The sequence below is a fragment of the Sus scrofa genome, chromosome 4, assembly GCF_054392235.1.
Source record: "Sus scrofa isolate SSC_HxYL_T2T_F1_AM1 chromosome 4, Sscrofa_HxYL_maternal_Yorkshire_Landrace_v2.0, whole genome shotgun sequence".
NCBI lineage: Eukaryota > Metazoa > Chordata > Mammalia > Artiodactyla > Suidae > Sus > Sus scrofa.
In genome coordinates this window covers 35,512,095-35,535,497 of record NC_139386.1, presented here as the reverse complement: position 1 = coordinate 35,535,497, position 23,403 = coordinate 35,512,095, and the positions used below count along the sequence as shown (strand labels likewise).

The following is a 23,403-nucleotide window of genomic DNA, read 5'->3' as shown; positions in this document are numbered from 1 at the left end:
GACCGTCTCCCAGAGAACTCAGGCTTTTCAGAGGAAGCAATGCCTCATCTACTGGGAAGCAGAGGAGGATTTTTCAGGTGGACACATGAAAAGGGAACATTTCATGCAAAGAGAACAAGAGATGAGAAAACATATGGTGTCAAACCCCAGGTTGCACTCGGTGGAATCCAAAGAATCAGACTTGCTGATCTATGAAGGGTTAGTGATGGGGATGGGGAGTCAAGGCTGGTCATGAAAGCGGTGACTTCCTCTGAAGGGACCTGGCTAGTGCGCTGGTCTTTATAGTCAGTGCACGGCTGGGTGCATGGCCTGGCTTTTTGTTGGATGAATGAGCGAATGAATGATTTAATATTCATAACCTGTTGAAATTTTTTAAAAAGAAATCAGCCTTTTATTTTAAGCTTACACATATACATTATAGAAAATGCAAGGAAGCTTAAGAAAAAGAAATGTAATTCTTCTTTTCTATGATTTGGATTCATTTTCTCTCTTCCTGAAGGATTTCGAGCATAGACCTGGTGGATTAGAGAAATAATTTACACATATTACAGCCACAGCAGCAGCAGGCAGGTGGGTTATAGGCAGAGAATGCAGTGAACAGCTTGTTGTAATAGTCCAGATAAAAAATGATGAAGCTCTAAAGTAGGACATCATGGTAGGAGTTCCCTGGGTCAACATTTATGAGGTTCTCTTTAAGTCAGCCACTCTCTCTAAATAGAGACGAAGTGGTGTGTTCAGGAAATCATTGAATATTTGTTTGAATAAAAGCTGGCAATTTAGTGTGTGTGTGTGTGTGTGTGTGTGTGTGTATGTGTGAGAGAGAGAGAGAGAGAGAGAGAGAGAGAGAGAGATTTGGTGTGAGAAGCCTATAACTAGGATCACAGTGTCTAAAGTGATTGTCAGATTAACCAAAGTGGGCTGTGCAGAAGAAGGGCCTCAGAGAGAAGGATGATTGCATGCTGAGTTGGCTATGCTTGTAGGATGCCCAGGTAGGGATGTCTGCTAGTGATGGGGGTCTAGACTCGAGAAAGGGGCTTGAGTTCAGAGGTGTCAGTTTTTTCTAAGAAGGACAGTCTTTGGGAAGCCAAAGGTAAACATGGTTCAGAATGTCTCATATGGGAGCACACCCAAAGTCAGCCTTTGCCACATTGTGCGCTGCACTCTGGACCGCACAGTCTGCTCAGAACTGGCATCCGTGCATCTTGGCAACACTAACATTCACTTCCATCGTCTTTTGGAGTTGCCAACACATTTTAGTGTCTGGAGTCCTTATTTCTTCTACTTCTTTGGTTCTTCCTTTTGTAGGCCATTTTGAATGATGCGGTCATTCCTTCAACGAGAAGTTAGTAAGGCCTGCGACATCCCAGGCACTTTGGGATGTAGCCGCGCCCAAGGTGGACACTCATGGAGATTGAAAGTTAATCTTAGATATGGACATTGAGATGGTTCTTGAGGTATGCTCACATGTTAGCCTAGAGCAGGCATGGGTAGGGCAAGGCGGGGGATAGGAGTACCTTCTAGGCAGCTAGGACTTGGTGGGATGGCTCTGCTGCGAGGAGTGTTGCAAGGTTAGAGATGCAGTGTGGCCGTGGGCCTCGTGGTGAGGGAGGCTGTCCACAGTGAGGGAGGAGACTTTTTGGAGGCCACATTCCTGAGAATAATAGGAAGCATTGTAGAGTTTTAAGTAAGAGCATAGTAAGGTCGGACTTAAAGATCAGTCTGGATCTTCTTTATGGATCCAGGGACTAAGTGAAGGAGAGGGAAGACCAGTTAGACCAATGCAGCAGCCCAGGCAAAGAGGTGTGGGAAGCTGAACAAGGCTGAACCAGGAGGGAGGCATTTCCAGGGAAGTGGATGGACTTGTGTCCAATGGGTTTTAGTGTAATGTCTTCAAGGCTCACCCATATTATAGCGTGTATCTGATTACATATTTAAGGTTGAATAATATTCCATATAACATCCATTCATCCCTGGATGGGCATTTGGGTTATTTCCACCTTTTGGCTGTTATGAATAGTGCTGCTGTGAACATGAGTGTGCTAGGTCTTGAGATTTTAAGTTTATCTGTCATCGTCAGTAGATGGTAGGAGCTGTATTTTTTTCATCTGATTTCAGTCTAGCACTTAGTAATGCCTGCTGCATTATAGACCTTCAACATTAACCTGTGAACAAAGGACTTACACTTGATTTACCTTATGTTTATTTAATTATACTTATAAAGTCCTGGACACTCGAAGTACACTTAAAATAAATACCTCATTTAGTTTTACCAAATACCCTGTGAGGTCCAGGACTACCACTATGCCTGTTTTGCAGCTGAGGAAAGTGAGCAGAGTTAGTTAGTGGCAGAGTTGGGATTTGAACCCCGACAATCAGGTCTAGGTCTAGACTATTAGCTAATCTTCCCTGTGCCTCCCTCATCCATCTGGCTGGGCTTGCACCCATGTTCAGGTGAATGAAAACCATGAGGCTTGCTGGAAGAATTCAGATGAAAGATGCTTCTTGTAAGCATTCTTTTATGTCAAAAGAGTGAAGGCTGCATTTTGAGTACCCCCCCCCAAAAAAAATCAAAACCACAGAAAGCCAAAGCATCCAACCAGCCAAACAAATCTGAACCCACTTTTCATGTGTTTGGGAACTATGGCAGGGATAGGTACGTGATCCCTACTGCAACAGGGTGAGCAGATGATGGTCAGAAACAGCCAGTGGGGGTGTCCCTTCTCTCAAGTAGCACCTTTTCAGTAATCTCTCAGGTCATGTGTTGGCATTGTGGTTGTGAAGACAATTATAAAAGTGCATTAGAAGAATGGTGGAAGCCAGTTTGTGAGCTATGTAGGGAAGGTACGTAAAGTCTGGTCCAAGTATTAGATGCTGCTTCCCCATTGGACTGTGCAGCCCCCTACCCAATTTGCTCCCCTCATGTCAGCACCTGGAGTCCCTCATCAGAGTGGAGGGTCAGTCCCTGGTCCTTAGCGGGATGCTTGGTGTAGTTCCAAGATGCTTTCTGTCTGCTGCAGGGCACAGATATCCAGACTCAGCCCCCCACTCATGGTGCCCCTTCCCCCTTGGGAAGGGGAATGCCTTGGGAGTTGCTCAGATCCAGTGAGAGCTGCCTGTGTCAGCCGTGGGTACACAGCAGACTCAGGATTGCTGTGGCCCTACATTTAGCATCACCCTTTTGAGTCTGCTCCACTGTCATTGCCACTCAGGCAATGCCATTTTCCTGGAGAATGTTCTTTTTTTTTTTTTTTTTTTAAGGGCCACACCTGCAGCATATGGAAGTTCCCAGAGTAGAGGTCCAATTGGAGCTGCAGTTGCTGGCCTACGCCACAGTCACAGCAATGCCAAATCTGAGCTTCGTCTGTGACCTACACCACAGCTCACAGCAATGCTGGATCCTTAACTTTCTAAGCAAGGACAGGGATCAAAGCCGCATCCTCATGGATACTAGTTGGGTTCGTTACTGCTGAGCCCATTTCATTTCCTTTGCTTATGCTGGTATCTTGCTCTGCACAAGGTTATCTATGTAAGCCTGACTGATGGTTGGTGATGTTTCTAGGTTCCTCGAGACAAGAGGCTTCTGTCCCTAAGCAAAGCAAGTGATAGCCAAGAAGACCAGGATAAAAGGTATGATAATCTATAAAGGAATATGCCTGGTTCCCTCAATAACGCTTTTCCTATGTTTTTCTGAAAGCCACGGTACTAAACTATAACTCTTGTTCTTGGGAGGAGATGGAAGTTAAGAAGTTGAATGTCTTCTATCTGTCTTTTGGTGTCTGGACCAAAACTGGATCTCTCAGTGTGGAGAGAAAATTGCATTTTTTGGTTTTTGGATCCAAAGAATCATCAGGGTCTTCCAAGGAGGCTGCAAATCCTGAGAGTAAGAGATGATGTAGTGGCAAGATAGCCCACTGCTGGTGTGAACTTTTCTGTCAATCCAATGGCCGTGTAACTGGGAGGAGGCCTTTGGGAGTGAACCCAGTAAAGATGGCCTTGGATGAGGGGGAGAGGAAGGGGGCCAGGCTGATCTCAGGCCAGGGAGGAGCTGATGGGTGGCAGCGGACACTGTCAGGCGCAGGGGCAGGAAAGATGTTTGCAGGTCATATGTAATACTCCTTTCCTGCAAGCCTGAATTAAGAACCAGGTGAAAAACCAGACACAGATTGAAATTAAAAGGCCTTTTTTTTTTTTTTTTTTAACTTCTGATGACACTAATTAGAGAATGTGATTTTGAATCAGCAGTTTGTAAAATTTCAGTTCTGACCTACATGTGGCTACTCATCCAGTCTCAGGCAGGACTTCAGGCCTTCCTGAAGGGACAGGCCACTTGTGGCTGGAGTAGTCCCTTCTTTTTGGCCAAGATGATCCAGACGACGTATAGATGGAAAAAGAAGGGTCTGAACCACCTTGTGCAGTTACTTCTCCCAAATGAACCAAGCAGATGGGTCTCTTGCCCTACAGAGGGATGGAAAAGCCACAGTGCTTTTCTTTCTTTCTTTCTTTCTTTCTTTCCTTCTTTCCTTCTTTCCTTCTTTCCTTCTTTCCTTCTTTCCTTCTTTCCTTCTTTCCTTCTTTCCTTCTTTCCTTCTTTCCTTCTTTCCTTCTTTCCTTCTTTCCTTCTTTCCTTCCTTCTTTCCTTCTTTCTTTCTTTCTTTGCTTTTTAGGGGGTTGCACCCACGGCATATGGAGGTTCCCAGGCTAGGGGTTGAATGGAGCTGCAGCTCCCAGTCTACGCCATGGCCACAGCCACACCAGATCCGAGCCTCGTCTGTGACCTACACCACAGCTCACAGCAACGCCGGATCCTTGACCCACTGAGTGAGGCCGGGGATCGAACCTGCATCCTCATGGATACTAGTCAGATGCATTTCTGCTGAGCCATGATGGGAACTCCCGCAATGCTTTTCTACAGGGGGTTTTTCCACTTGGAAACATGGAGCCAGAACAAACGAAGCCTCCTGCTAAAACGTGTGTCACAATCTTACCTGGCTGTGATGGAGAACTGCTTGTGACATTGTGATGTTATCGTATGACCCGCAGCCCTGGGCTGTACATCACCTGTAAGGCACACTCCCAGCCGAAGATCAGGGCTTTCTGCATCTGACTTGCACTCCCGCAGGGATCTTCCGGTGCTCCACACTGCTTTGGGGCCCTGGGCACTAACTAGTTGGTAACAGTGATGACTGGGAGAAAGAGGCTGCCAACTCTTCAGGACCTGTAACTTTTCCTCTGTTCAGCCAATATTTATTAGCCTGAGCTTGTGCTGTCTGCCGTGTCCTAAACCAGTCATCACAGAAAAGTCCAGGTGGGGAGGCGGAGAACCAGTCTAAGGTGTGGGCTCTGTATGCATCATAAGAGACAAAGGAGGCCACGTTTGGGTCAAGTATCTTTTAGAACAACATTAAAGAGTGACAACCTCTTCTTGTATTTTAATGGCCATTTTGGGGATCTTCATGGAGCATCTTAAAAGATAACTGGCAGTGAGGTATAGACAAACCTCATAGTTCCTAGTTGGATTCGCTAACCCCCGAGCCCTGACGGGAACTCCGAATTTTAAATTCTACTGCGGGTGAGTCAGTATCTCACAGTAATTCTTCCTTTGCAACAATCATCCATTTTTTGGTAGGCTTTCAAAGTTCTCTGCCATCAGCTTTTAAAGCCAATGCAATTCTATAGAGGCGTAGTTACACGTTATAGAGTGGTGCTGAGTCTATTATTTCCTTGTCTCTATAACAGTTTGACAAGGTTTGTACCATTCTCTTAGCTGGCTTTTTTATTTGTTTATAAGAACACCAAAAATATTTCGACCTGTGTTTCTGGTTTAGAATTCAGGTGTTTTGCATGAATTCGAGATTTAAGAAATTTGGACTGAAAGGGACTCTAACTCTAGTGGAGGTGGTTAATTTTGAATTTTTGCAAGGGTTAAGCCAGTAAGTAAGATCATGCTTGTGTAAAACCCAGAAGAAAGGAACGTTGGATGATTGCTTTGGTAGCTCATCAACACAGCCCAACTTCTCTACGTTCGACTTGCAAAATATCATGCCCAAGTATTAATATCTCCTCCACAGAAGGGACCTGGGTAAAATGAATTTGGGAAATTCTGGGCTACAGTGAAACAAGTGAAGGAAGCCCCGGGGCCTTGACTGTAGTCATAATTGTGACCCACCAGGGTGGTCTCATTTTGGCAGTGGATTTAGTTTTGTTTTTGTTTTTTTTTTAATTGTGATTTTATCTAGGGCTCCTTTCTTTGAGGAACATCTATTAACATTCCATACAATATTCTAAGCAGCAAGGTTTAGGAAATGCTGATATCAATGGGTGGTCTGGATTTGGGCCTCATCAGCTCAGTGGGTTCAGATGAAATAAAATTTCTAAATTTTTACTGTTTTAGGTATGGATTTGTTGTATTGATTTGGCCACGAAAGCAGGCTCTTACTTAAAGCCAGAATGTTTGTAGACTTGTGATTTTAGTCTATTCCTTAAAGGAGTCTTTTCCGGGATGATTTCTACAGGTCTGTGTCCGACTCGGAGGAGCTCGGATATTTTTCTGTTGGCTTGGTTCATGGGGAGCCATTCTTTCCTCCAGCTTCACTTTGAAGTTTTATCTGGAAAAAATCAAAGCTAAAAATACCACGTCCTGCTGGAGAGTTAGGCAAGCTCAGAGGCGAGTGGATTTCTCTAAGGAGAGGAATCAGGAGAGCTCAGTTCTTGCAAGAACCAATTTTACTCAAATATTTCTCTTGATGAGAGATGCTTGCAAGTCCCAGAAAGGATGTGCTAGTTTAAAAAAGTAGACATTTAGCACAGGGAATGCTACTCAATATCTTGGAATAATGTATAATAGAAAAGAATGTAAAAAAGTGTATGTATGAAGACATACAATGTATAACTGAATCACTTTGCTGTACACTTGGAACTAACACCACATCGTAAATTAACTATACTTCAATTAAAAAAGGCAAAAAGGCAAAAAAAAAAAAAAAAAAAAAAACAGACATTGGGGATGGGGTTCCATGCCAAACATGAATTTTCTCTCTATGTCATTCGGAATAATCCAGCCTCAAATCTTATTGACCACAAGGATGTTGCTGGTAAAATCATCCTGCTATCAACAACGCTAAAAACAAAACAAAACAAAACAAAAAGACATTAAAAAAAAAAATAGAGTTCCCGTCATGGTGCAGTGGTTAACGAATCTGACTAGGAACTATGAGGTTGCAGGTTCGATCCCTGGCCTTGCTCAATGGGTTAAGGATCCGGCATTGCCGTGAGCTGTGGTGTAGGTCACAGACGTGGCTCGGATCCCGCGTTGCTGTGGCTCTGGTTTGACCCCTAGCCTGGGAACCTCCATATGCCGCAGGAGCAGCCCTAGAAAAGCCAAAAAAACAAAAAAAAAACCAAAAAAAAAAAAAAAAAAAGAAACCACACTCTTTGATGAAGACATTTCTCTTTGCTTCTGCTCTCCCCCAGAATTCTGTGGTAATAGATGAAAAGTATGTCATCCTATCCTGGCAAGAATTAATTTTCTAAATCCTTTCCTTTCTCTTTGTACCAGCCAGGAGGTCTGAGATCTGAGAGATCTTGTCTTACATAAGCCCAGTTATGCCACTTCCTTAAGCTCTGAAAGCAATTCAGTGCAAAGGATAGCAATGAGCTCATGTTATTTCTCAATTTAGTGAAAATATTTTAATGATAAATTCTCATTATCTTATTTTTCCTGCAAGGAATGTAGCCCACAGAACAGGGAAGAATATTTTTCCCACTCTCCTTCTTCAAGTTGTTTTCCTGCCCCCGCCTTTTTAAAAAAAGCTATTTTAAAATGTTTTCCTTTATAAAGCCTTCAAACATATCCGTAAATAAAGATGATGGTATGATTAACCCCCAAAGACCCATCCCATCCTTGAGGTTCAGCAATGATAACTTCTTGTGACATCTGCTTAATCTCGACTTTTTCTCTTTCCCTTCTTTTCTTTATTTTTGTTCCAGTAGTATTTAAAATAAGTCCCTGGCTTGCTTCATGTCGTCTCACCTCTCTGACAACTTCTGAGTTGAATCTCTACTTACACCAGGACAAGGACATCTTATTACACAATCTCAAAATCTTATCACATGTCATTCACAGTGGTTCCTCAACATTGGCTAACTGATGAACCCAGTTCATGTTCGATTGCCTCCAAAGTCCTACTGCCTCACAAATGCCTCCTTGGTTTTTCAGATCAGGATTCAAACAAGATCTGCTCATCTTATGTGATCCGTTTTTTATTTTTTTATTTTTTGTCTTTTTGCTATTTCTTGGGCCACTCCTGTGGCATATGGAAGTTCCCAGGCTAGGGGTCGAATCAGAGCTGTAGCCGCCAGCCTACACCAGAGCCGCAGCAACGCAGGATCCGAGCCACGTCTGCAACCTACACCACAGCTCACGGCAACGCTGGATCGTTAACCCACTGAGCAAGGGCAGGGACCGAACCTGCAACCTTATGGTTCCTAGTCGGATTCGTTAACCACTGCGCCACGACGGGAACTCCTGATCTGTTTTTTAAATCTCTTAACATAGAACAAGGCTCCTGTCTGTCTTTTTCTTCACACCTCTGACTTAATGAAGCAACCAGTCCAGTAAGAAGGGTGACATCCTGATATGTATGGTTGTTCCTTTCCCATGTTGTTTAAGACATTCTTCCAGTTCCCGTATTTCCTAAGAACTGGTAGTTAGATATAAAGGCGTGTTTTGATTTCGGGTCAACCTTTTTTTTAGGGGGGTCTTTTTAGGGCCGCCCCTGTGGCATATGGAGGTTCCCAGGCTAGGGGTTGATTTGGAGCTGTAGCCTCCGGCCTATGCCACAGCCACAGCAACGCCAGGTTCGAGCCATGTCTGCAACCTACACCACAGCTCACGGCAATGCCAGATCCTTAACCCACTGAGCGAGGCCAGGGATCAAACCCATGTCCTCATGGATGCTGGTCAGGTTCATGAACTGCCGAGCCACGACAGGAGCTCCTCAACCTTTTTTTTTTTTTTTTTTTGCCATTTCTTGGGTCGCTCCCGTGGCATATGGGAGGTTCCCAGGCTAGGGGTCTAATTGGAGCTGCAGCCACTGGCCTACGCCAGAGCCATAGCAACGCGGGATACGAGCCGCGTCTGCGACCAACACCACAGCTCACAGCAACACCGGACCAGATCATTAACCCACTGAGCAAGGGCAGGGATTGAACCTGCAACCTCATGGTTCCTAGTTGGATTCGTTAACCACTGCGCCACGACGGGAACTCCCTCAACTTTTTTTTGTTGTTGCACTTTATAGGTAGGGCCGATTCCAGGTTACCAGGAGGCACACATGAGTCGTAGTCCTGTGTTCAGTGATGCAAAGATCCAGTTTTCCATTGTAACATTCTTTGTCCATTTTCCCCATAATGTGTAGGGATCCACTGATGATTGCCGGCCTCCGTTATTAGGAGTTGCAAAATGGTGATTTTTCTAATTCTATCCTGTTGCCCGGGGGGGCGGGTTTAAACACACAGAAACTGTCTTGGCACCAGCGACGCCCAGAGTAACCTGAGTGGAGGAGAAAACCGCGTGCAGGTCCTAAAGACTGTTCCAGTGAACCTGTCCCTCAATCAAGACCACCTGGAGAATTCCAAACGGGAGCAGTACAGCACGAACGTCCCCGAGAGCCCAGCCATTGTCCCTGTGTCAGGAATCACGGTGGTGAAGGCTGAAGACTTCACACCGGTTTTCATGGCCCCCCCTGTGCACTATCCCCGGGGAGATGGCGAGGAGCAGCGCGTGGTCATCTTCGAGCAGACTCAGTACGGCCTGCCGTCCATGGCCAGCCACGGCTCCTTCCTCAAGGACGACCAGCGCAGCACCCCGGACAGCACTTACAGCGAGAGCTTCAAGGACGGAGCCCCAGAGGTGAGTCCCCGGCGCCTATGTCAATGGCCGGCACCCAAATCCAGAACCCCCACCTCCCTGTTCCTCTCCGTTTGCTTTTTAAGGGGGGATAAGTGAATTAAACTGTGCGTTTAGGTTTTGGGTTTTTTGTTTGTCTGTTTTACACCTGTTTGCATCTTTCATTATAAACAAGTATCATTAAACCATGGGTCTGTGTGTGTGGAGGAATATTTCCACTTTTCCTCTTAGATGATAGATGGCTTTATGGGTTTGAGGTGTAGTCTTAAAATTAAATACTTAGGAAGAATGAAGAGCCCATTGTGTGGAAACTTCCTACCTTGTAAAGTTTTCACCTTGACCTCTTCCAGTTTTGAACCTTCCAAATGGCAGCTAAAGATGTTGCCTGTCCATCTTTTGAAAAAACAATATAATTCTTTAAAAACCTTGTCTGAATACTCAATAAATAATTAATACCATCAGTAGTCAAGTATATATATGTGTGTATTCTTAGATATGGAGGCGATGTGTTCTTCTCATGTGCCCTTAGAATTTATAGAAGTAGTGATCTCTTGCTTGTTTTAAATTCACATGTTTTAAGGGTACAGTTTGGAAATTTTCGTAGTTGTATAAAATTCTGTAACCAACAGCAGAATCGACAAGGTTTCCTCATCCTAAAAGTTTGGACTTGAAGCCCTCCCCTCTCTCCTTGCTCCTAGCAAATACTATTCTGCCTTCTGTCACTGCAGTTTTCCTTTTTCTAAAATTTCTTATAAATGATAGAGGCTTGCATGTTGTCTTCTTTCATTTAGCCTCATATTTTTGAGAGTCACCCATGTTATTGCTTGTATTCATAATTTGGTTCTTAAATTGCTGAGTCATATCCCACGGTAAGCCTGTGTCCCAATTTATTCAGCAGTTGGTGGACATTTGGTTGCTGCTAGTTTGGGGCTATTACGAATAACGCTGCTATGCACATTCAGATGTATTGTTTTAACGTGGACATATGCTTTCATCTCTTGGGTAAATATCTAGGACTGGACTTGCCGGGTCATGTGGTGAACGTGTGTGAAACTGGGCTGTGCTGTGTTTCGAGGTGGCTGTAGCATTTTCATTTCCACCAGCAATACTGAGGATTCCCATTTTCCACATCCTTGCCCAAATGTGGTATTGTCAGACTTTTTAACTTTAATTGCTTCACTGGATATGCGTTAGTGTCTTGTGGTTTAAATTTGCATTCCTCTGATGTCTGGTGATGTTGAAATAGTCCACGTGCTTATTTGACTATTCCTATAACTTCTTTTGTGAACTGTCTAGTCAAATAATTTGCCTATTTTTTTAATTGGGTTACTTGTCTTCCTTTTATCAAGTTGGAAGAAGAGTTCCTTAAATAGTGAAGCCCTGGGCCAGTTATCTGTTGTGCAGTTGAGTAGCTTCTTCATTTTCTTGACTATGTTTCTCAAACAGCAACACATTAAATCTCACTGAAGTCCCATTGATCAACATTTTTCTTTTAGAGCTTATGCTTTTGATGTACTGTTTAGTGTTGGCCTAGCCTAACGTCACAATCATTTTCTTGTTTTGTTTTGTTTTTCCTAGACATTTAGTAGTTTTACCTCTCACATGTAGGTTTATGATCCATTTTGAGATAATTTTTATGTCTGACATAGGAGAAGGGATGAGTCCGTTTTGTTTTTTTTCCCCCATATTGATATCCAGTGTTCTAGCATCATTTGTTGAAAAGACAACCCTATCTCCATTGAATTGCCCTGGGATCTTTGTAGAACATCGATTGCTGATATAATTGTGGATCATGTCTCCAATTTTTGACCCAGAATATATAGTGCATTATTATTATTGTTTTAATTAGCTCTTGTCCGCTTCTGCAACAGTTAGGAGCAGTGCCTTTGCATTTGAGCCAGTAGGTCATTGATGTCTCTTTTTGCAGTCCACGTAGGCCAGTAAAAGACAAAATGGCAAAAGGGGACAACTTGTGATTTCTTCTTTTTTTTTTTTTTTTTTTTTTGTCTTTTTGCCATTTGTTGGGCCGCTCTCGCGGCATATGGAGGTTCCCAGGCTAGGGGTTGAATCGGAGCTGTAGCCACCAGCCTACGCCAGAGCCACAGCAACGCGGGATCCGAGCCGCGTCTGCGACCTACACCACAGCTCACGGCAACGCCGGATCGTTAACCCACTGAGCAAGGGCAGGGATCAAACCCGCAACCTCAAGGTTCCTACTCGGATTCGTTAACCACTGCGCCACGACGGGAACTCCCTGATTTCTTATTTCTTAAAGAGAAGTGAGTGTGGTGGCAGTATACCCTAAATTGCAGCCTGCCACCCATTTAGTTGCTGTTGGGACAAAAATCATGCCCCTGTGGTTGAAACTGCAGCCCCAAATAATTATTTAAAAATAATAAGCATTTGGGAGTTCCCATTGTAGATCAGCTGTTTAAGGACCCTATGTGGTCTCCGTGAGAATGTGGGTTCAATCCCTGGCCTCATTCAGTGGGTTAAGGATCTGGCATTGCTGCCAGCTGCAGCCTAGGCTGCAGATGGACGTGGCTCTGATCTGGTGTTGCAGTGACTGTGGCAGAGGCCTGCAGCTGCAGCTCTGATTTCACTCCTAGCCTGGGAACTTCCACATGTTGTGGGTACAGCATAGAAAGAAGAAGAAGAAAAAAAAAGGACTGACTGTGTGCTAGGTATTATTCTAAATTATATATACTCAGTCCTCACAAAAGCTCTCTGGTATAGGTCCTGTTATTGTCATCCTAGAGCATAAAAGCACTGATGGTCACACCGCAGTAAATGGCAGAGGTGGGACTTGCCTCAAGCTGTCAGGCTCCAGGTCCTCTGTCCCTCACACCATGACCTCCACTCAGAGACACTGTGTGGGGCTTCTCGTTCTCAGGAGTTCCATTGCTTAACATTGTGACTTGCCCAAGTGTGTTTGTTTTTTAAAAAAATCTTAGTGTTATTTCTGTTATTAGGTATTTGTAATCTTTCATATGAGAATAAGAGAGACGAAAGGACCAGTTCTCTGCAGCGTTGGTAGGACATCAGGGTAGACCAGTCACACCAGCAGCCCTTCCTCTCCCTGCCCCAGTCATTCCTGAGTGCCTGTGTCTTCTATGAAATCAGGGGATGAGCAGAGCCAGACATGGTAAATTCCCTGCCTTTAACAGGCTTCCATGTTTCTTGGGTTCTGGTAGCTTTAAAGCAAACTTTCAATGGCCTTATAATAAACATATTGTTTTAGGAAGTTCTTATGGCTCAGCAGCTTAAGAACTTGACTAGGTTCCATGAGGATGCAGGTTCAATCCCTGACCTCACTTAGTGGGTTAAGGATCCAGCGTTGCCGTGAGCTGTGGTGTAGGTCACAGAAGTGGCTCAGATCTGGCGTTGCTGTGGCTGTGGTGTAGGCCGGTAGCTGCAGCTCTGATTCGACCCCTAGCCTGGGAACTTCCTTATGCTGCAGGTGCGGCCCTAAAAAGAAAAAAGAAATTGCTTTAAGCCTTGCTTTTTCAGCTTCCTGTGCCATGAAGCTTAAAATGGTCAAAGAGCCTCCCCGTGCACACTCTCCTTCCCCCCCCCCGCCGCTGCCACCCAACTGAGCAAGGGATCTTGTAGGATTTTTGCTATCGTTGAACAGTTGATTTACCCTCCAGCCATTAGGGTGCTGCTGTAGGTAAAGCAAAGCATTCCATGTAGGAATGCAAGCTGCATACTTTTCCACTGAAGGGTTGCTGCTGATGTTTTTCTCACACAGTGCAGAAATACTCCATTAGTCACAGAAGAGTCCATGGATATGGTCCAATGTCAACGGAACCATCAGGCTATTTGGGGGATGTGTTATCAGTTGTGTTTGTGTTGTAGATAAAGAGGCTTATGAAAGGCAGCTATTGTATTTGGGGTTTCATTTTGAAGTGGAGGAGAAAGCAACTTACCAGAAACTAGATGTGAAAATTATTTCCACTGAATTTGGTTTAGCTGCTCTCCTAGTCTTAGAAATCAATGTTTACACATTACATTTGCACATTACATTTCAATCTGATGTAAATTAAATGGAATGATGATGATCCCTTTCCTATGGCATTGTCAACTGGTTATACGATGAGCTGAACTCAGAGTAGTTTTACCAAGTACGTTTCACTAAGGAAAACTTGTCTAAAACCTAGTACTTCTTTAGGCAAACCATTAAAATGTCTCCTACTTGTTGAAAAATAAGTTTCATTTGCTATTAGGGTCGAATCGGAGCTGTAGCTGCCAGCCTACGCCAGAGCCACAGCAACTTGGGATCTGAGCTGTGTCTGCGACCTACACCACAGCTCACGGCAACACCAGATCCTCAACCCACTGAGCGAGGCCAGGGATCAGGCCCACTTCCCCATGGATGCTAGTTGGGTTCATTACCCCTGCGCCACGATGGAGACTCCCAGAATTTGCTTATTCTATACCACTTTTTTTTTTCTTTCTTTTCATTTTCATTTTGGCCATGCCTGCAGCATGTGGATGTTCCTGGGCCAGGGATCAACCCACACCACAGCAGTGTCCTGAGCTGCTGCAGTGACAACACCGGGTCCTTAACTTGCTAAGCCACAGAAGAACTCCATAATTTTGTATAAGTCTGTTAACATAAATCCGTTGAGCTCTAGGAATAAAGGAACACTAAGATCTCAGTGATTCGATATACTAAAAGTTTGTTTCTTGCTGATAACAGTCTTGATACATGTCTGCAGATACGGGTCCCATCAGGGACTCAGGAATCCAGGTCCCTTCCATCCTGGGACATCACCATCGTTATGTGGCTTCCAGGGTCACCCCAGCCAGGAAGAGGGACCATGGTGGTGGCACACTGATTTGTAAATACTTTGACCTGGAAGTGACAGTATTACCCCATTCCCATTTCTTTTCTTTTTTTTTCTTTTTTTTCGAGCTGCACCTGTGGCATACGGAGGTTTCCAGGCTAGAGGTCAAATTAGAGCTACAGCTCCTGGCCTACACCAGAGCCACAGCAACGCCAGATCCGAGACTCATCTGGGACCTACACCACAGCTCACGAGATCCTTAGCCCGTGAGCAAGGCCAGGGATCGAATCTGCATCCTCATGGATACTAGTTGGATTTGTTTCTGCTGAGCCACACTGGGAACTACCCCCTGTTTCCATTTCATTAGCTAAAAGGAGTCACATGGTTCTAACTAACTGCAAGATGGCTGAGAAGTTTAGTTTTTTTCCACTTTGTCCTCCTGTGTGCTCAGGAACGAGAACTATTTATGGATGAGGACCAGGTATCTCTACCACATATTTCATTATTTAGCCCCCGGTATATTATTTGTCAAAGTAACATAGTTTGTGGAGAATCCTGAAATCAAATCAGAATTATCATTTATCATACTCAATAGACATATGATGGTTACGTCCATTGATTTTATTCCTCTGTCGAGGGACACCGGAAGTTATCCTGGATCTACACCCTGTGCAACATGGTAAATTTTTAACTGGTAGTCCATCCTGCCACCCCCCAGCACACACAAATTTAGAGAATAAAATCTTCAAAATGTTGATTCAAGTACTAAAATGGAATGTGGCTTCACTTTTGATTAGTGTAACTAATTTTAGTATTTTTATTTCATTCTTTCTTTTCTTTCTTTCTTTCTTTTTTTTTTTTTTTTTTTTTTTAGGGCCAAGCCTGCAGCATATCGAAGTTCCCAGGCTAGGGATTGAATCAGAGCTACAGCTGCTGGCCTCCACCACAGCCACAGCAACTCAGGATCTGAACGGCGACGTACACCACAGCTCACAGCAATGTCGGATCCTGGCCTACTGAGTGAGGCTAGGGATCGAACCCACAACCTCATGGATCCTAGTCAGGTTCGTTAACCACTGAGCCATGAAGGGAACTCCTAGTACTTTTATTTTAAACGCATGATATAGTGCCTATGAGACTATCAAATTTCTATTATTAGTTTTTGCATCAAACACAATTTTGCAAAATCCTAAGCATACATGTTTTATGCTTTGTGAGGTTTTAGGTTTCTCTATCTGTCGTCAAAGTTGATGAGATGGGATTGCCCATTTTTCGGGTTCCTAGTGGACACCTACCCTTCTCTTGAATAGAATGGCTCTGGAAATTTCTGTCTTGTTAAGGCGGTTACTTTGCTGCACCATTTGATACTTTGGTCACTGAAAATGCGCTTAGCTTTACGTCCGCAGCTTCAGCGATCATCTATGTCTTGAGTGCTTTTCAGATTGTTTTCTCCAGCCCAGTCCCTCTTCTCTGAGCTCCAGACCTTTATGTCGAATTGTGTATTTGACTCTCCACCTATTCAGAAATCTAATTTACGAGCTTCCCCCGTGTTCTCCACCACAGTGGAGTGGCATTACTAAACTTCTGGTTTCTCAAACGACCACGATTTTTCCTTGATACTTTGCTCTCCACTCATCCCCATCTAAGTCATTATCAGTTCCATCCATTTCACCTTCTTAAATCACTCTGAAACCCATCCATTTGTCTCCATTCTCCTTCCACCATACTGGCCCCAGCTATCATGGTCTCTGGCCTATAATACCATCTGTTTTTGTGCTGTATCTGGGATGCTCTTTTCAAAATGCTAATCTGTTTGTGACACCCTCTCACTTAAATATCATTGTTTCTAGGATTAAGAGCTAAATTGTTAACAGGTTTACGAGGTCTTGCCCATTCTGTTTCTCCTCTGCCTTTCCCACCTTCTCTTGCACGACTTTCCCCCTCCTTTTCCCCATTTGCTCTGGGCTCCATTCAGTTCTGTGAGCCTGATATGCTCCCTCCTGCCTCAGGACTCTTAGGCATTCTACTCCATGTTTTAGAACTGTGCTGAGCAATACTGTGGCTACTGGCCACATGTGGCTATTAAAATTAAATAAAAGAGGAGTTCCCGTCGTGGCGCAGTGGTTAATGAATCCGACTAGGAACCATGAGGTTGTGGGTTCGGTCCCTGCCCTTGCTCAGTGGGTTAACGATCCGGCGTTGCCGTGAGCTGTGGTGTAGGTTGCAGATGCGGCTCAGATCCCAAGTTGCTGTGGCTCTGGCATAGGCCTGTGGCTACAGCTCCGATTCGACCCCTAGCCTGGGAACCTCCATATGCCGTGGGAGCAGCCCAAGAAACAGCAAAAAGACAAAAAAAAAAAAAAAAAAATTAAAAAACTCAATTTCTTAGTCAGGCTGACTCCATTTGAAGTGCTCCGTGGGTACTTGTGGCCAGTGGCTGCCATATTGGCCAGTGCAGAATACAGAGCACGTCCGTCTTTGCACACAGTTCTCTTGGACAATGCTAATGAGAATACTCTTTACTACCTTCCATACCCTTCCTCTTGTATGACTTCCTCAGGGATTCTCTCCTGGTCCTCCCCCTTCAGTTCCTAGTAAAGTCAGTTTTCTTTGTACCTAAGTCCACCAGCCAAAGCCTACCATGAACCCATCTGAAGTTGCATCTATTTAGCCTGCTTCTGCAGGGGACTCCCTAGGGACAACTGAGTAAGAGAGTTGGGAGGAGCTCTTCATAGCGTTTGGGCTTATGCTGGATGCGTCTAAGATGGGATTATAGAAGTGACAGCCAGCTCTGCATTGTGTGTGTCAAGATGTTGGGGCAGTCTAGAAACTGGGTATCTCAGACGGCATTGTTCAGGAGATGGGATGAACAAAGCAGATGAGGGTGTCTTTGCTGAGAAAGCATCAACCTCTCAGAAGGAGGGGAAGTTGTAGCTCCTCTTGTAGCTGTGTTGTTGTCTTCCGGGGTTCTGTTGGGAGCACTGCTTATTCTTCTCTTGGCTTTGCCTGTGTGTGGCTGGAAGCAACACATTCCGTTGGAACCATCAAGGCTGATGGTCAGTGGGACTGGTTTTTACTTTCTCAGTTGTGACGTGCTCTCCTAGAACTCCGTTGCTCTTCCTCAGAGTGCTTGAACACAGTTCATACGTTTTTTTCCTTTTTTTTTTTTTAGATTGTCATGTGCTTTAGTTCCCATCTTGATTTTTCCTTTTTCCCTTTTTTAATTACTCAGTGAATTTTACTAAATTTATAGTTGTACAATGATCATCACAATCAAATTTTATAGCATTTCCTTCCCAAACCTGCAGTGCATCCCCCCCACCCCAGGTTGTACATTTTTAAATGAATATTTGACTAATGTTTTTCCTCTACTAGACCAGCCACTTCATGAGGGCAGGGACCTCTTCTCTTTTTGTTCACTATGGTATCCATTGAACCTAACATGGTATCTAATACAAAGCAGATGCTTGGCAAATCCTTATTGAAAGAGTAGATGAATGAATAAATGATAAGACCTAAAAAATTTGTGGCTGATCAAAGACATGGAATTGCTTAGCTGTATGTGATTTTCCCACTGTTAAAGGATCATTGTCTTTTTGTAGTCGATTCTTAGCAGATGTCTTTTTCCTCCTACCCAAGAAATAACTAGAATTCTAACACTGAACATTTAAATGTAACATTCTAATATTGCCTGATGTCTAAAGTCCTTTAAGAACAACCATGAAAATGTATGTTATTAATCTTTACTATCACTTTTCTAAGGCCAAATGATTAAGAAATGTATAGATGTACTATGTCAGATCACAGCAAGGTATGCTGAAGTTGGCTGTCTGCCTGCCTCTTGGCATCCTCCAAATTATATTAGTAGGTTTCCAAACAATTGTGGAAACTTGGTAACTAGTCAGAAGGACCTGAGCGATGTGATTCTAATTCTTACTAGGAAATCATTTAGGGCCATGTGACCTGTCAATGTGATCAGGTCTCAAGGATTGTGACATTTTCCTAGTTGACTAAACATGCAATTTTTTAAAATTATAAAGATAATGCAACAGAATTATGGATAAAATTTTAAACTTGGGAAAAAGTAATATCCATGTTGGTGATATATCAACTATTTTTTCTTTCACAGTTCTTATTTACATGCTCATATTATTGGAGTAAGGTTTTTCATTCGTTAGCTTATAGTTGACAGTCTCTTTGAGTCTGAATAGTAGTGATATGTCATGTCTTCTAGAAGATTAGAACCCTAGAATTTATCAGATTCATATGTTTTGGTAGGCTAGTTGTCCTCAGGCTACAGAGCTCTATGGCATTGACAATGAATTCATTCAGGGCCATGCTTATTAATACTGCTTCTCCATGTGTTTTTAGGGGTTACTGCATATTCTTTCGAAGAGGACCTTGGAAATGCATCTTCTCTATCTTGAAGTCATTTCCTTAAATGCTCTTTTCATCATGCTACACTCTTACTCCAAAATTTCCTAGTTCTTAAATATACTAAATATAAATACCTTTTCATAGATCAGCCCTATCCAATAGTAATTTTTTTCGGCAATGGAAGTTTTCTTTTATGCTATTCAATATGGTAGCCACTAGCCACATGTGTCAATTTAATACGTGAAATGTGGCTGGTTGACTGAGGAACTGAACATTTAATTTTATTTAATTCTAACTTATTTTAGCACATGTAGCTAGTGGCTACTGTATCAGGCAGTGAAGATCTAGATTTTTAGATTCTTCCTTCATAATCAGGTCAGGCCGCGTCCTTGGCCTCATGTATGCACTACTCTTGTACCCATCATTTTGTCTTGACTCATGGTATTTCTCTCTTACCTGAATTACTTTCTCTCAATTTCTGCAATCAATTCAGGTTCTCTTTAGCTTCTAAGAGTCAGAGCATAGTTCATTATAGCTATAAAATCTTTCTATAATTTTGCTGATCTTTTCTTTCCTGGTAATGTTCATTCTGTACTTTCCCAGTCAGGATACCTGAGTAAATGATGAATGATTTAACATAGACTTTCATATCTAGTCATTTGCTTTTGCTGTTGTCATTTTTCATATGAATTTACTCACCTCCTCAACCAATTTTTAAATCTTGGAGGCCAAGAAATGGTCTCATATATTTTTCTGTATGTCTCTTGGCATTATTCAGAGGCTGAAAGCCCAGAATATTCCCATTGAATGCCTTGTTGATTGGTTGACTGATTGGAAAAGAAACATAAATCTGTATCTTTGATTCTCTGTCATGATGAATGAACCGGTTAACAAACATTTGTTAAATGTTCTTGCATTTGGGTAAACTGAAGGGCAAACTGTCTTCTTGGATCCAAGAAATTTATGACTGGATAAAAAGGAAGATCATATGTATGTACATATAAACTGTGATGGAAAGCTACTCTGCATTCTAGAGGTGGTGGTTAGAGAGTGTGAAGAAAGTTTGGAAAATAGCTCTGAGTAATCCTTTCCTGAGAAGGAAATCTTTGAATTACTTGTCAAAGAACGAAGTTTGTGCAAAGAAAAGAGAGGCAGGAAAGTTGTTTCTTGGAAAGAGACATGAGAAAAAAGGCCATAGTGAAAGGTCTAGGTGTGTGTGGTCCACCAACTGCTTTTTTCATGAGTATTCTATTCACTTTAGGATCAAGAGTTAGGGCTTCAGCGCATCTGCTTTTTGAACAATTCTAAAAATGTGTAGCAGAGACCATCCTACTTGCACTAAATATACAACTAAACCTCTATGGACCAGAGCTTCTTCACATCTAATATTATGACTTAGCATTTCCCCCCAAACTTAACTCTTTAAATATTGTGATAATGAAGATCTTGGGGAAGGGCACTGAATATGATCAAGTGATTACTATAGAACAGAATTTAGTACCCATAAATAGAGTTCACCATGCACCAGGAACTATTCTTAACACTTTACCTCGACTAATGTACTTAATTCTTCTCATCAGTCTAAGTAGGCATTTTACAAATGGAGAAAACATGGCACGTGCTTCAGTCTACACAGGTAGCAGGTAAAAGCGCTAAAACTTGACCCCAGACAGTCTTGCTGTAGAAAATCTGTTCTTAACGTTCTAAATACTGCTTTATGATAGGCTGTGTGGCCTATCATAATGCTAATGTAAGTAGCATTCCATTAACTCAGAATTTGTGACTTTTAGGTTTTTTTTTTTTTTTCCTTTCTCTAAGGCCACATCTGCGGCATATGGAACTTCCCAGGCTCGGGATTTAATGGGATCTGTAGCCACTGGCCTACGCCAGAGCCCCAACAACGCCAGATCCGAGCTGAGTCTGCGACCTGCAACACAGCTCACAGCAACGCCGGATCTTTAACCCGCTGAAAGATGCAAGGGATCGAACCCGAAACCTCATGCTTCCTAGGCGGATTCGTTAACCACTGAGCCATGACGGGAACTCCCAGAATTTGTGACTTTTAGAATAAGTGTTGGAGATAAGAAAATGAAAGGGATGTTTAAATGTTTGAGGAAACAATCTCTAATACCTGAAAACACTGTGAATGCAGATGTGAATAAAACACAAAGCACAAATGCGTTTTCCGTTGAGTGTAATTCTGTGTGCAGGTGACAGTGCGTTCTGTGCACAAATGGCAACTATTTTCACTGTGGTTGAAAACGTAATACCAAAAAATGTGTGGTTTTCCTTTTACTAAAATGAGGATAAAATAGGTTGGAAACATTTTGTCACTTTTTTATTCTTTGCATAATGACTCATCTATCTGTTTTAATTTCGATGACTTTGAAATTTTGCAGAAATTTCGGAGTGCTTCAGTTGGGGCTGAGGAGTACATGTATGACCAGACATCCAGGTAGGTTACCACAAGATCGCCCTAAAAACTGATGAACTGAAAACTGCTTATTTATTTATTTATTTATTTGTCTTTTTTGCTATTTCTTGGGCCACTCCCGCGGCATATGGAGGTTCCCAGGCTAGGGGTCTAATCGGAGCTGTAGTCGCCAGCCTACACCAGAGCCACAGCAACGCGGGATCCGAGCCATATCTGCAACCTACACCACAGCTCACGGCAACGCCGGATCGTTAACCCACTGAGCAAGGGCAGGGACCGAACCCGCAACCTCATGGTTCCTAGTTGGATTCGTTAACCACTGCGCCACGAAGGGAACTCCTGAAAACTGTTTAAATGTATCCCCAAGTTACACTTTCACACCTTGAACAGAAAATTCTTTTCTCTGCACAGGGACTTTTAAATTACCATTTCCCTTCTTGATTGATTTTTTTCCGTGTGGTTGATTTTGTCCCTTTGTAGACTAGGCATCCCTTCCTAGGTGTTCCTCTGGACTTTGAACCCATGGGCCTCCAACACAACATGCACAGAATAGAACTCTTTTTTTTTTTTTCCCCCTCTTCTTTCCTTCCTTCACATCTGTCCTTCCACTTTTTTTTTCTTGTGTCTAATGATGTAGCCATCCTCCCAGTCACCTGCTCTAGAGGGGTAAGGGTCTGTCTGCCTTTCTGCTAAGTTCCTGGCCCTTGCCAAGTGCTGAATGTTTGACTCTACCTGTCCTGTCCCTTCCAACTTACTCTTGTTCACATTCTCCTAAGCTTTTGCAGTAGAACCAATCTCCCAGCCAATACTTTTTTCCCTTCCACATAGGCTATATCTACCTACTGGCCATCACAGACTCTGGTGCCTTCCATGGAAGCAGTGAGATAGGGGTTGAGAATAAGGTATAACCTCTCCTTGCAAGAGGCCCATAGACTTTTGGAGGAGACAAGTGTGGCGATGGACCAATTGCAGGACATTTGCAAAGTGATGAGTCTTGCTGTCGAGCTACAGAAATACATAGCCGAGAGGAGCTACGGGCCTGGATGTGTGTGGGGGGTGGGGCCAGGGCAGAGCCTCACAAGAAGTGGCATTTGAGCTGGATCTTGGAGGATTCTCAGTGGGAATTTTCCAGGGAAAGAAGGACGATTAAGAATATTCTAGGAAGAGGGGCCAGATGTTCAAAGGCCTTGGCGGCGATCACGCCTAGACAGGAGAGAATGGCCAGCATGTTGTGATCCCTCCCATTTATAAAACTTGGCAGTGATTTCACCATTTCAGCCAGAAGGAAGCAAATATCCTTTGGGAAGATAGTGGGGGCCCTCTATGTGCTGGACCCTTTTCACTTTAAACTTTGCCCCCCACTGTATTTCTTGCCCCTGTTCTTTTACATGTGTGGCCTGCTTTTCTTTGTTTCCTTTTGATGTCCTGCTGTTTGTTCAGGGTCTTGCTCTAACCTCAGACTCCCCCGGTATCCTTTGCTAATTCTTCCAGCCAGAATTTGGGGGGTGTGGTGGTGGGTGAAGGGTAGGAGAGAGGCAGGGAAGATAGGGTTCCAAATTGCCTGCTAAAATGTGGAAATAAATGTATAATTTGCATGCTATGTAAATCCAGATCAGCGTACAATCAGGCCTGTGAAAAGAGAATCGACTTCGCAATTACTTGCCCTGGTTTCTCTTTCTGCGGCTGTCATTGTCCCCTGGTATGAGCAAGTTTCTCAGCCTCTCCTCGGCAGTGAAATGAGGAAGGTGGTTCTTATCTTCTGTGAAGGATAAGCTTATGGACCTCACCTGTGCCTCCCTTGAAATTATAGTAAAAATCATTTGTGTTAAAATTATCATGTGCTTTTATCTGGGAAGTGGATTCATCGCTTTCTTCATGTTTTTTAAGCAGTCTGT

The 23,403-nt window shown here is 43.4% G+C and overlaps 1 protein-coding gene across 5 annotated transcripts in view; it reads left to right on the top strand.

The window, feature by feature from the left end:
* Window positions 1-23,403, top strand: part of GRHL2 (grainyhead like transcription factor 2) — a 193,408-nt gene that overhangs the window by 52,816 nt on the left and 117,189 nt on the right. For all 5 annotated transcript variants that reach the window (XM_085021961.1, XM_021090600.2, XM_085021960.1 and 2 more), the window contains 3 exons: window positions 3,560-3,627; window positions 9,517-9,910; window positions 21,474-21,529. In XM_085021961.1, coding sequence (XP_084878087.1) covers window positions 3,560-3,627; window positions 9,517-9,910; window positions 21,474-21,529 — 518 coding nt within the window. The remainder of the gene's footprint in view (window positions 1-3,559; window positions 3,628-9,516; window positions 9,911-21,473; window positions 21,530-23,403) is intronic.